General features: G+C 51.9%; 6 protein-coding genes across 6 annotated transcripts; 3 read left to right on the plus strand and 3 right to left on the minus strand.

Annotated features, from left to right (window-relative positions):
- Nucleotides 1-288: 288 nt before the first annotated feature.
- On the plus strand, nucleotides 289-2,647 carry BZA70DRAFT_236802 (BRO1-like domain-containing protein; the record flags this gene model as incomplete). Its single annotated transcript, XM_064910393.1, has 3 exons — nucleotides 289-560; nucleotides 621-1,038; nucleotides 1,094-2,647. The coding sequence occupies 3 exons, from the start codon at nucleotides 289-291 to the stop codon at nucleotides 2,645-2,647; spliced, it is 2,244 nt and encodes a 747-aa protein (XP_064769329.1).
- Nucleotides 2,648-2,755: 108 nt separating this feature from the next.
- On the minus strand, nucleotides 2,756-3,952 carry BZA70DRAFT_130536 (uncharacterized protein). The gene is made up of 3 exons (XM_064909561.1): nucleotides 3,869-3,952; nucleotides 3,417-3,790; nucleotides 2,756-3,349 (listed from the first exon to the last, which is right to left on the minus strand). The coding sequence occupies exons 2-3, from the start codon at nucleotides 3,783-3,785 to the stop codon at nucleotides 2,864-2,866; spliced, it is 855 nt and encodes a 284-aa protein (XP_064769330.1). The 5' UTR covers nucleotides 3,786-3,790; nucleotides 3,869-3,952; the 3' UTR covers nucleotides 2,756-2,863.
- A 605-nt stretch (nucleotides 3,953-4,557) lies between these two features.
- BZA70DRAFT_276245 (uncharacterized protein) lies at nucleotides 4,558-6,685 on the minus strand. Its single transcript, XM_064912270.1, has one exon. It carries the CDS (start codon nucleotides 6,581-6,583, stop codon nucleotides 4,796-4,798), a length of 1,788 nt encoding a protein of 595 aa, XP_064769331.1. The 5' UTR covers nucleotides 6,584-6,685; the 3' UTR covers nucleotides 4,558-4,795.
- A 1,142-nt stretch (nucleotides 6,686-7,827) lies between these two features.
- On the plus strand, nucleotides 7,828-8,989 carry BZA70DRAFT_276248 (SGNH hydrolase-type esterase domain-containing protein). The gene is made up of 4 exons (XM_064912271.1): nucleotides 7,828-8,097; nucleotides 8,158-8,282; nucleotides 8,340-8,718; nucleotides 8,779-8,989. The coding sequence occupies exons 1-4, from the start codon at nucleotides 7,992-7,994 to the stop codon at nucleotides 8,937-8,939; spliced, it is 771 nt and encodes a 256-aa protein (XP_064769332.1). The 5' UTR covers nucleotides 7,828-7,991; the 3' UTR covers nucleotides 8,940-8,989.
- Nucleotides 8,990-9,204: 215 nt separating this feature from the next.
- Nucleotides 9,205-9,990, plus strand: BZA70DRAFT_266619 (Got1/Sft2-like family-domain-containing protein; the record flags this gene model as incomplete). The annotated part of the gene is made up of 6 exons (XM_064911043.1): nucleotides 9,205-9,229; nucleotides 9,322-9,348; nucleotides 9,417-9,481; nucleotides 9,545-9,723; nucleotides 9,795-9,876; nucleotides 9,949-9,990. 6 exons carry the CDS (start codon nucleotides 9,205-9,207, stop codon nucleotides 9,988-9,990), a joined length of 420 nt encoding a protein of 139 aa, XP_064769333.1.
- A 1,042-nt stretch (nucleotides 9,991-11,032) lies between these two features.
- BZA70DRAFT_237049 (profilin) lies at nucleotides 11,033-11,553 on the minus strand (the record flags this gene model as incomplete). Its single annotated transcript, XM_064910398.1, has 3 exons — nucleotides 11,033-11,167; nucleotides 11,241-11,375; nucleotides 11,455-11,553. Coding segments are annotated over 3 exons (369 nt in total), but the record flags the coding sequence as incomplete, so codon positions are not given.
- Nucleotides 11,554-12,042: the final 489 nt, after the last annotated feature.

Genomic DNA, 12,042 nt, shown 5'->3' on the forward strand with positions numbered 1-12,042 from the left:
TCTGCAGCAGCACCGTCGATCAGGGAATACGCAGAAGACGAGGCCATTGCAAGGAAGAGAGTTCTCGAGCTGTCGCGATCCCTCCGCGTGGTCGTCGCGGTGGAGCAGAGAAGCCCATTGTGCGCCGTCGCTTCTGCATAAACTCTATCGTGGAGCACGTGACCCAGCACAGACCCCTCGAGCGCACGCCCGATCTCGGTTCGTCAGTCGTCGTCTCGGCCTTCCGAGCAGCTACCAACCCCCGTCAGCTCAGCTCAGCCCATTGTTCCTCAACTCACCTCCCGCCAGATGCCATCTTCGCCCAAGATCGCGATCCCGGTGAAGACGACGACCGACGTCGACTGGGAGACTCCGCTGCGGTCGTACATCCGGCAGACGTACGGCAGCGCGGACTCCTTCTCGAAAGAGTGCCAGATCTTCTCCCGTCTGCGCCAGGACATGATGGGCGCCGGAAACGACCCGACCGGACGGGATCTGATCTACAAGTACTACGGCCAGCTCGAGCTGCTTGATCTCCGTGTGCCGGTCGAGGAGGGGGGCTGTAAAGTCGGATTTACCTGGTACACTCTTCTCTCTCTGCACTCATCTCTGTTCTCTTATCTCTCTAACATCTCTCGCAGGACGGACGCCTTCACACACACCGAGACCACCCAGCACTCAATCGCTTTCGAAAAAGCATCAATCTTATTCAACCTCGCGGCCGTCAACTCCCACATCGCGACCGACACCACCGACCTCAAGCTCGCGTACAAGACCTTCCAGGCCGCCGCCGGCATCTTCACCTTCGTCGCCGACAGCTTCCTGCACGCGCCCAGCTCGGATCTCAACCGCGACACCGTGCGCGCGCTCGCGGCGCTCATGCTCGCGCAGGCGCAGGAGGTCTTTGTCGAGCGGCTGCTGTCGGAGAACGCGTCGAAACCTTCGATGCTCACTAAACTCGCAAAGTCAACCAGTCTGATGTATAAAGCTGCCGTCGAGGGACTCAGCTCGGCCGTTGCTAAAGGATGGGTTGAGCGTGAATGGGTTTCTCTCGCAAATGTATTTGCTCTTCTCTATAATTTATCAAAGTGAATGTGAACGCTAACTCGTGTAGATCAAACAATACCACTGGGACGCGATTGCCCATGCGCAGCAAGCCGACCTACAATCCTCCAAAAGCAAGCAAGGCCTCGCGATTGCCTATCTGAAATCCGCAATCTCCAAAAACGACGCGGCGCTGTCATCCTACCTCCCGTCGACCTTCTCTTCCTTCCGCGAGACGCTGACCTCGTACGAAACCGTGCTCAACACCGACCTCGCGACGATGGAGAAAGATAACGATTACATCTACCACGACAACATCCCGCCCGTGAACACGGTACCCGAGATCGGCGCGCTCGAGGCCGCGAAACCCACGCCGATGAGCGACCTGTACAAAGACCAAGACATCACGCAGCTCATCGGCCGCGACATTTTCGAAAAGCTGATCCCGGTGTCGGTCGCCGAGCAGAGCAGCATGTACTCTGAAGAAAAAGCAAAGCTGCTGCGAGCCGAAGGCGAGAAAGTCGACGTGGCGGAGGAAGAACTCGTGTCGGCGCTCGAATACCTCGGTCTTCCGGCCGCGCTCAAGACCGTAAAGACGCTCACGCACTCGTTCGATGACGGCCGCGTGGACGAGAACGTGGCGGAGTGGGCGCACAAGGTACAAGTCGGTGGCTCGGTCTCGTTCGCAGACATCGACCAGAAAAAGCGGGATATCTACCAGATTGTCGAGCGCTGCGAACGCGAGCTCGACGCCGAGGAACGTGAAGGCGAAAACATGCGCGCGCGGCTCGGTCATTTCTGGACACAGTCGCCGTCGGCGTCGCTGACCTCGACGCTCAAGTCTGACCTGCACAGTATCAAGGAGTCGCTCTGGACCGCGAGCTCGTCGGACAAGAAGCTGCAGGCGCAGTATGCGCCTGTCGAGGCCGATATCCGCGTGCTCACGCAAGGGCCCAGCAGTGCTGAGCTAGCGGCGTTTTTCAGACCGAGCAGTATAGGCGGTGTGACGCAGAACTTTATGGACATGGATATCTCAGGCCGGCCACCGCCTGTGTCGCGGACAAGCAGCAGCGGTGGTGGTGGTAGTGATAAAGTCGACACGGAAGCGGTCGAGAACGCGCTTCGGAAGTTGACGAAATTGAAAAAGGAGCGGGGGCTCGTGTTTACAGAGTTGAAGGATAAGATCCAGGAAGACGACATTTCGTCGCTGTTGATCCTCAACAAGAAAGTACCAAACATCGAAGAGAAGCTGTTCAAGTCCGAGCTCGAGAAATTCGCGCCGTACCAGAAACGGATTGCGGCGACGATCTACCAGCAAGCTGTGACGCTGAAAGACCTGAGCGCGGCATGGAAGCTGATTCTCGAGAACCCGTCGATTCGACAGCGGCGGGCGCAGAAGGAAGATTCAGATCTGCGCAACAAGACGACGATCGAGCGGTTCAGACGCGCGTTCGAGAGCTGGAACGACGTGTATCTGGGTAAGCAGAAGGGCGAACAGTTTTACGCGAGCCTGTATGACTTTGCAAAGTCGACGGAGAGGAATGTTTTGGACTTTGTGGAGAATCGGAGGGATGAGAGTCGGAGGATACTTGCGAATTTGGAGCGGCAGCAGGCTCTTCGTTAGAGCTCTTTTCACAGAGAGGAGGGGGGTAGTTTATCAAAATGCATTAGGTGTAGACATGACATGTATTCGTCACTTGACGTGTGGTCTGAGAGCAGGAGTTGCAGAAACAACAATGTCTTTGTAGAGCTCTTTCCTGCAAAGGATGAGAGAAAGGTACTTTATTAAAATGCATAAGGTGTAGACATGACATGGTATTTTAAACACAAAACATATATCTCATCGCAGGAGAAGAATTCCAGACTTTTGCTTCTTCGCCGCAGCTGCTTGTTTCCTTCGGAGTGCCATAGATGATAACTGTGGAAGAGCAGAAGATTCGTGAGCGATAGAATTTGTCTGTTGTCTGAGTGAGAACGGCAGCGCCTTGCCAGACGACTGCATAGCCATCTTCGAAGGAGCAAGGATATCGTTCTCCGAATCTCTATACACTGCAGCTTTGCCAGCGGGCTTTTCTGCCGCCGACGACGATTGGTGTTTTTTCATCTTCAAGGACGATATAGGCGCATCTAGATCGACTGTGTGGGCGGTTCCTGTCGCGTCGCTGAGCGTGATGTAGTTTGTGCTGGTGGTGTTTACTGGTTTCCGCCGGAACTGACGAGGGCGGAGGACCGGCGGTTGTTGTTGTTGATGTTGGTGTTGATGTCTGCGGTCGATGGATGGCGAGTCTGTGGGTATCGAGCCGGAGGGGGAGTCTATGAGCGAGTCCTAGAGATTATATTCACGCGTCAGTAAATAGTCGAGCTGTTGAAAGAGAAATGAGGGACGGGCGTACACTTGGTATGGTGTATTCGAGGAACGCGTTGCCGGGGGTTTCGGGACTTGACATATACAGCTCCTTCAACGGCACCCGCTTCTCAATCATCGCCCTCCTCCCGCTACCCACAGCGGCCTTCATCCTGCCCTCATCCCCCGGCGTCTGTCGCCAACTCTGCAGCACATCAGGCTGCAGCACGTCATGGGGAGAAGTGTAGAATGTAGCGGGCGGGATGTTTTCCTTGTTACTGTCGTCTTCGTCGGGGTCGTCGCGGTAGGGCTTGATTAGAGTCTGTCGCGGGGGCTTGGGGTGGTCGTCGTGGTGGATCTTGAAGGTTGAGGAACGCGGTGGTGGGGGCCGCGTTGGGGGGGTTGACCGGGACTGCATGGGCTCTTCAGAAAAATGTTAGAAATGTGTGCATAATGGTATATCAAATAGACAATAAAAAAGACAGCAACAGCGATGCATACCAAATATCAAACACGTTCCAACTATAGTCTTTCCCGCTCGCTATCCTGCACACGCGCAGATACAGATGATTTACTCAATCAATACCAACCCGACACGTGATCCAAGCAAACAAACAAACGCACTCTCTCAATCCAGCAATCCTACAACTGCAACGATTTCTCTTCTTTTGGTTGTTATAAAAACTCTGTGAAAAGCTGGATCGTGAGCGCGGGTTTGTTTACAGCATTTGTTTTGAGACTCGATCGTTGGTTTGCGGTGTCTTTGCGTGTAGGGTTAGGAGGGTGCTGGTTTAGGAAGGGAGTAAACACCGCGAGGGCAGCGCGATGGGCAGCAGCGAGGCAGAGAGAAACAGAGGACATTATATAGAAGTATGAAGAGCGAGCATAAAAAATGCATCAGCTATTTGTTATTTACTCATCATGTCTGCTGCTACAAGAACACCACTCAACAAATACAACCCTCAGCACCTCAAAACCCTACAGAAAAACACTCCACGAACCCCTCGGGCACGTGCCCGCTCACTTTCCACACTCAGCTTAGCCTCGACCGACTTGTCGAATTAGCAAAGATTTCGCAATCGCACACAAATTGTGGATGATCTCTTGAAGCAGAGGGAGATTAGAGTTTTGGGTAATCTGCAGCGATCAGAGAGATAACAAAAGTTTTTTAAAAGTTATCTCATCGTCGTGTAAGTTGATAATAGTGTCATTATATGCTGATATATTGTAGAAACCCCGTCTTGAAATAACAAAAGAAGAAAAGAAACAGAAACCCAGCCCATTTTATGATTCGAGAGAATGATTAAGAAAATGAAAAGAAGAAATGCAAAGAAATAAATGACATCTACCCCGTGCACCGTTCAACAATACCCAATAATAAAAGAGAAAAAGCAACATAAATGAATGTGAATAAATGAATAAATGAACCTATGCAGTCCACACAGTCCAGTTCCTAGGCTTCTTGCTCAAATGCCCATAATCCGTCCGCGGCGCCAACACCATCCTCGCCTTGCCGCTGTAGAAATCAGGACTAAGCTTGCCATGCCGACGCATCTCGAGCTCCATAGCCAGGACCCGCAGAAACTCACCGTTCATGCGGGGCTCGCGCGGACGCAGGATCGGGAGGCAGTTCTGTTGCACGTCGTAGGTCTCCATTGGGATGTACGTGGCTTCGCCTTCTTCGCCCTCCGCCGCGATTTTTGCGCCCGAGTCCGTGACAGGAGAGGAGGCAGATGAAGACGACGAGGAAGAGGAGGAGACGCTCAGTTTCTCAGAAAGAGGCTGGTGCATCATCAGCGCCCGCGCGGTGGATTTCGCAGTGACGCCGCCAGCCGAGAGCGAGTTTCGCACCGAGCGCGAGCTGGTCTGCCGCACCGGCACGCTCTCGGAGCGAAGTCGACGGCTCGCGCTCGGAGATCGCTTGCGGGATGAAGAAGACGAGCGGTGCGGGGACGAGGTCGAGGTCGACGACGACCGGCGCGCCGAAACGCGGTCGGTGCTGCGTGATCGTCGCGGTTCTTCTAGGTGGTCGATCTCGTCCTTGCGCATGTACTCTTCCTGGTGTCGGGCCATCGACGACGCGATCCATTTCAGTGACCGGATCGAGGAGTTGATCTTTGCGACCATGCTGTTGTGCTGCTGTGTGTACTGCTCATCCAGGATCTCCTGCTGCGTCTTCTTGCGCTGCGATTGTCGCTGCTCTGCCTGCTGCTGATGCTGGTGCTGGTGCTGACTGTGCTGGTGCCGGCTCGTTCGATCAGCCAGCGATTTGCTCGAGCGCGAGCGCATCAGCATGGTCAGAGATGGGGGTTGTGTAGGTGCCGGCGCCTCTTTCGGCACAAAGGCGATGGCAGGGATGCAGGCGCCGTGCTCGTCGACGGCGACACACAGCGGGTCTTCGTTGTACGCTGAGATCGACTCGGATCGCTGCTTGCGGTGTCGCGAGGGAAGACCGCAGACGTCGAACTCGGAAACATATTTTGATGGTGATGGCGAGGGAGGACTGCTGCTGTGGCGGACTGTGGAGGTGGAGGACGAGGATCTTAGTGTAGAGGTGTCAGAGTCCGAGTCAGAAGAAGCTGAGAGATCGACGGCCGGGAAGTATTCAGATTCGTCAGATAGAGGGGTTGTAGGAGATGTTCGGGGAGAGGACTCGAGCGAGGAGACAGAGGAGGAGAGAGCAGGGGGCGAGGTCGAGGAGGAGAGGGGAGTGAAAGCGGCGAGGGAGGAGGAGGATGACGAGTGTTTGATCGCGACAGCCTTTGAGGATGTGACAGAAGAGTCGTCGTCATCGACCGAGGGCGGAGTCAGTAGCTCGACGAGCTCTGACGGCAGATGTCTGTGTTTGCGCGGCGGGGAGGCGTGCTTGTGTTTGTGGTGCTGGTGTTTTGTGCGTTCATGGTGCGCGGCCTGCTGGGAGGAGATATCGCCGGGGGTAGCGGGAGCAGCGGAGGCGGAGGTAGGGGAGGCAGTGGAGGACGAGGAGGGCCGTCGAGAGGAGGAAGATGAGGAAGCGCGGTATCTGGATAGTCCGTGAGCCGGATCAGAGCTCGGACGGTCGGAGGAGTGGCGACGGCGGTGAGATTTTGAGGCGGAGGAGGAGCGAGGAGGGGGGATGGAGGTGACTGCGAGGAGGGCAGCGACGGCGGGTGGGATATCAGATGGTTTTGAGGGGTGGGTTGTGATGTGACGGACGAGGAGGGCTTCAGTGGACATGGTGCATGGTAGAGAAGAAGATGATAGAGAGGAGGAGGAGTAGAGGAGGAGAGGTATAGAGAGGAAGTAGAGAAGAGGAGGAAGAGGAGGAGGCGGACATAGAGACCAGCAGCGAGCAGAGACAAAGCGGAAGAGCCGACTGAGCTGAGCCGCGCGCTGATTACGAGCGACGACGGCGGCGGCGGCGTTTTAGGGTTTTGGAGATAAGCCCAAAAAGGTCCTCCGATGCGCCATTAGTCAGCGGGTTGATGGGTGATTATTGTTGGTGAAGATGTATATGTTGATGTTGAGTAGATGTAGATAGTAGATGATAGAATAATAAACAGTAAACAGTATACAGTAGTCAACCACTACAACTACACCAACCAATTCTTGTGCATCAGCGGGCATCCTCCTCGTCATCTCGCCTCCGGAGAGAAGAGTCCTTCTGGGAACTGTATTCCCGCACCGAAACCCTTCCTCTTCCGCTTCTATGCCACAACCGTACAAACACTTCGACATTTACGGTATCGCATGGCGGCCGATAAGCTCGCTCGTCTCCTCGACCTCTATCGACTCTATCGACCTATCGATAGCGGCTTTGCTCCTCCATTCTCTTCCGTGCCGCTTCCACGAGTCACTTCCATAGTGTGCCGGCTTCTAATTGTTTCTATCTGTGTATTGTGTAGCTGCGTATTGTGTAGTTTGTGTGTATACTGTGTATACCATGTCTTTTCTATTTCGCAAATCAGACTGATCTTACTGATCCTCTCTGTTCTTCTATCGTTCTACTGTTCGTTCTGTTCTTCTTCTTAACTGTCTTAATACGCAGCAATCATCTTCTTGACCTCTCTGCAGTCTGTGCACAGGCACCCGTTCCTCCTTTATCGCTACCCGCCTCCTCTCCTCTCCTCTCCTCCCCCTGCAGTCGGTCCAACTAGGACAACTATCTCCGCACTCTTTTACTTTTGTCTCCATCACCACGCCTGCATGTCACCTTACACATCCTTCCTATCTCCTCGCGTTCATTGGCTCCCTTGCCTGCTCACCTATCTTCTCGCTTCTCCTATCTTCACTATCTCCACTATCTTACTCTTCTCATGCTTCAAGCTCATTGTAGTCCTGATTGTAGTCTCCACAGCCTCCGTTTGTCCCGCAGATATCATAAACACTCGTCTCAATGCCCTCACTCTATCGTCTACTTCTACGCGTGCTCCCACTTTCTGCTTCTGGCATCTGCTCTTCTAAACAACTTCCTCGTCGCTGCACATGCATCCTTAGTCATCCATTAGTAACACTCTACCTCTAAACTCAATTCGCTCCAATCTCGAACGCCGCCTCCCAATCAATACTCCTACACTACAGCTCCCACTGATCAGCTACAGACCCAGTAGATCATAAACAGACAACAGCACATAAGAAGACAACAATGGCGCTCAACTACGACAAAATCGTGCTCTTTGGCGACTCAATCACGCAGTACGCCTACAACGTCAACGTTTCTCCGTTCTGTCTCGGACCTGCGCTCCAGGATGGCATGTTTCTTCACTCGCATTTACACTGCTGTTTATTCAGTTGCTGACAATATAGTGCAGTCTATACACGCAAATTTGACGTCATTCAGCGCGGATATGGAGGATACACCTCTGCCCACGCAAAGCTGATGATTGACAAGATCATCGCTCATGAGAATACTCCCACCTCCAAGGTCAAGCTTATGGTACCCCCCCCACTTCCTACAACCACAACCCCTCCACTTCCCATCTAACAGACCCAGACCGTCTTCTTCGGCACCAACGACTCCACCGGCCCCTCCAGCACGATCCAGCACGTCCCGCTCGAGACCTACGTCGCCAACATGCGCTACATCGCCGAAAAATGCAAAGCCGCAGACATCAAAGTCGTCTTCATCGGCGCCGGCCCGTTCAACGCGCACCAGTGGTGGCCCACGCGGCCTGGCAACCCGCATAACCGCACGACGATCCAGGCGCGCGAGTACTGCGACGCTCTTGTTGCGCTCGGGAAGGAGATTGGGGTGCCGACCGTGCCGATGTGGGATCTTCTCATGGAGGCCGTTGGGTGGAAGGAAGGTGATCCGCTGTACGGACTCGAGGAGCTCAGCGCGGAGAATCCCCTGACTGAGTACTTTGTCGACGGTATGCATATACAATCAATCAACTACTCATAACCCCCTACTAACTTTTCTAATCATCAAGGTCTGCACTACAACGCGAAATCCTACAAGATCGAGTACGACGGCGTGATGAACGCCATCAAGCAGGCATATCCAGAGCTTTTGCCAGAGAACGTGCCCTTGCGACTGCCAGAGTGGGCGTCTCTTACCTCGCCTGATGTTCTCGAGAAGGCATTGCAGTAAATAACCTGCAGTTCAAGCGTAGATTATATAGAGAATAAACACACACACAGTAACTACTCGGCGTAGGCGCAAGCAAGGAGTTGCGCACACACGAATCCCGGGGTCACCGCGCGGCGCAAAAAAGGTTAATACAATAAAACCTCCCATCCTGCTGCCCGTCCAGGGTCTGATACCTCCCCATCTCCTCGCCATTCCTCTCTCTTCCCTAATTCTCTTCGTTTTCTCAATCGATTTCAGTATTGTATCTTGACTATATCGCTACAGGATGTGGATGATTTCAGAGTTGCAGAGTACGTTACCATCTCTGACTTCCGCTGCGGATCCGTGGTCATCAAGACGCATTTCTCGAGACAGAGTACTAACTACCTACGTTCATTCACAGAGGTCGGCGTCGGTTTAGCTGCTGCTGGTATGTAGTACTGACTGGATGTACTGCTTGACTTTGTTGAATTACTAACAATCTGTTTCCTTCCACAGGCTCTATTTTTCTGATCCTGGGTGTCTTGACCTTCTTTGATTCTGCCCTGCTGGCATTTGGAAACGTACACCGCCTTCCACTCCACCCATCATCTCCCACAAAACTAAACTAACACTCCTTCCCTCAGGTCCTCTTCGTCGCCGGCGTCCTCCTCATCATCGGCCACAAAAAAGCCCTCGGCTTCTTCTTCCGCCCACAAAAAGTCCGCGGCGCGATATGCTTCATATTCGGCATCTTCCTCATCCTATGTCGGAGGCCTATCACCGGGTTTATCATTGAGTTTTGCGGAATTATGGCGCTTTTTGGGTATGCTCTGCTGTATTTTTTTGGGATTGTTCTGGGAGCAAGAGCAGAGGGCTAACGCGGTGGTGGTGTAGCGACTTTTTCTCAGTTATAATATCGTTTTTGCGGTCGTTGCCGTTTATAGGCCCTGTTCTATCCTCGCCTTTCATCGCACCTGTAAGTCATCTTCCTTCCCCTCTTCACCTATCAGCAAACAAGGAAAGTTAGTCCTGAACTAACCTCTCCCAGACCATCGATCGTCTCGCCGGAATCCGAATCCTCCCCGTCTAATCCCGCCCTCAGCATCCCCCCCCTCTCTTTCATTTCTTCTCACTCATTCTCAATTAAACCAACCTGCACGTTTAAGAGTAATGACCCCTCTTTATCCCATCACATGTTTCAATACGTTGAAATCTCAATCTCCCCGTCTCGTCTGTATGAAATACTCCTCCTCCTCCTGCGCGCTGTGATGATCGTTTATAGAACCCCAGTGCCGTCGCCTTACTTCGTTCGTTTAGTAGTCTTACAAAGCTTTTGTTGTTATCGTTGTTTAATATATCTTCTTTTTACGTGTATTTATTTTTCTTTTTTTAACGAGTACGTCAAGTTGAGAGTGAACAAGGCTGAAATTAAGAGGTCAATTGATGTTTTAGCTATGCTGCGCCTTTGCTGCGGTGAGAGGTTCTTATTTTTAACGATGGTGGTCTGTTATAATAAAATCAGTTTGAATCAAGAGAGGGGGAAAGATAAGATACGGCGGTGCTCTGGTCTGCGAAGATTTGTGAAATTGTAAGTAATTGGATGCGCAACCCGTCGAGTCGTTTGCTCCCTATTTGTTCTAGTTTTCTGTGTTTTCTATTTCAATCTCAGTTTGATCCTACGAGGAAATACAAGTGAAAGATCACATCTCCATATCCCATAGTCACGTCCCATCCCATATAATCTCCTCCCTCATTTACTCCTCATCTCAAAAGCTATCCTCATTATGGTGGTAAATACACGCCTTCTATTTCACAAAAGATAATACACAAGATATAAAACAAACACGAAATAAGAAAGGAGAGTGGCCTTGCACTGCAACAGTTTGTACACATCCACTCCTAACGATAGCACCCCTCTTCTCCAGATTTCATCAAGAAAAGGGTAACATCATTTGAAAAAATAAAATTGATTGGATAGGAAGAAGCAAAAGCAAGAAAAGAAAGGGAGTCAGGAAGATTATCGACTAAACATAACCCAGATCAAATTCAATTCAATTCAAACTAATTCAATTCAATCAACAACACAAAACACGATTCTTTTCGGTTTTCTTTCTCCTCAGTGCATGACAGAATTAATAACCGACTGAGATCAAGTAATCGGCAAGTTGTTCAACAATCTTCGTGGCTTCGCCCGGTTGCACGCCCTCGGGATAGTGTGCTATCAGGATCGCCTGCTTCGTTCGCACGCAAATCAGACCCTCGGCTCCCTATTCACACAATTCGTTAACACCCCGCTCACTCTCAAGTCAACAAGAGAAAAAAAAAGAGGAAGATACGCACCTTCTTGCCGTAAATGCTTCGATCATCAGCACGCAGTAAGAAATACTTGACGCTCTGCGCGTGAAGTCCCTTAGCCTGCAACCCGGACGGGTTATCGAATCCGCTGCAGATCTCGGTGATTTCGGGTGCGGCGAGCTATAAATTCACTCTCGTCAGTCTGCAGTTCTCGTAGATCCAATCAAAAAACAATAGAAATGAAGGAGAAAAGACATACGTCGAAGCCGTCGGATTTGGCCCATACGCTGTCTCCGGCCTTTGAGTAAATCGCCGCTCGGTCGACGCGGCCCGACGCGCGGAGGTTATCGATGTAAGCTGTAGAAAGTCAGCACTACGATGCCACACAACAACAACAACACACGAATTCCCCGCGTATATCTCGAACCCACAAGTTAAATCAGCAGTCGACTGCTAATCACCGGTGCATTCAACAGGATACATAGGGAATCAATCAATGACGACGGATACTACTGACCTTGCCACGACATTGTGATTCAGGTATTCAAGCGGAGAAATATATAGAAAAAAGAAGGAACCAAACACCGGATATATGAGAACAATAAAAAAACAAGCCTATGATGTAGAAATCAAAGTCAGCAACAAGTTGGTAAACAGCGGCAGCTTTCGCAAGTCGGTGGCACGCGCAGGGAAAGATTCCGAGAGCGACATTCCCTCCGCCCTCCTTTCCTACGCCCCCGGTCTGAACCACCCGGACTCCATCCACCCGCGGCAGACAGACATATCCGGACAATCAGACAGATACACAGAGCGCAGCTCCAGCGACAAACAAGCAGATAGAAAACGT

This window comes from Myxozyma melibiosi (assembly GCF_037950935.1).
Source record: "Myxozyma melibiosi strain Phaff 52-87 chromosome Unknown BZA70scaffold_3, whole genome shotgun sequence".
Classification (NCBI taxonomy): Eukaryota; Fungi; Ascomycota; class Lipomycetes; order Lipomycetales; family Lipomycetaceae; genus Myxozyma; species Myxozyma melibiosi.

What these genes read in the sequence shown, in the direction of transcription:
- BZA70DRAFT_130536 (XM_064909561.1), bottom strand. Translation starts at nt 3,785, where the DNA reads ATGCAGTCCCGGTCAACCCCCCCAACGCGGCCCCCACCACCGCGTTCC. An exon ending in TCGAATACACCATACCAAGT is followed by an intron (nt 3,350 to 3,416) that starts GTACGCCCGTCC and finishes TATAATCTCTAG; the next exon opens with GACTCGCTCATAGACTCCCC.
- BZA70DRAFT_276248 (XM_064912271.1), top strand. Translation starts at nt 7,992, where the DNA reads ATGGCGCTCAACTACGACAAAATCGTGCTCTTTGGCGACTCAATCACG. An exon ending in CGGACCTGCGCTCCAGGATG is followed by an intron (nt 8,098 to 8,157) that starts GCATGTTTCTTC and finishes AATATAGTGCAG; the next exon opens with TCTATACACGCAAATTTGAC. An exon ending in CCTCCAAGGTCAAGCTTATG is followed by an intron (nt 8,283 to 8,339) that starts GTACCCCCCCCA and finishes TAACAGACCCAG; the next exon opens with ACCGTCTTCTTCGGCACCAA.
- BZA70DRAFT_276245 (XM_064912270.1), bottom strand. Translation starts at nt 6,583, where the DNA reads ATGTCCACTGAAGCCCTCCTCGTCCGTCACATCACAACCCACCCCTCA.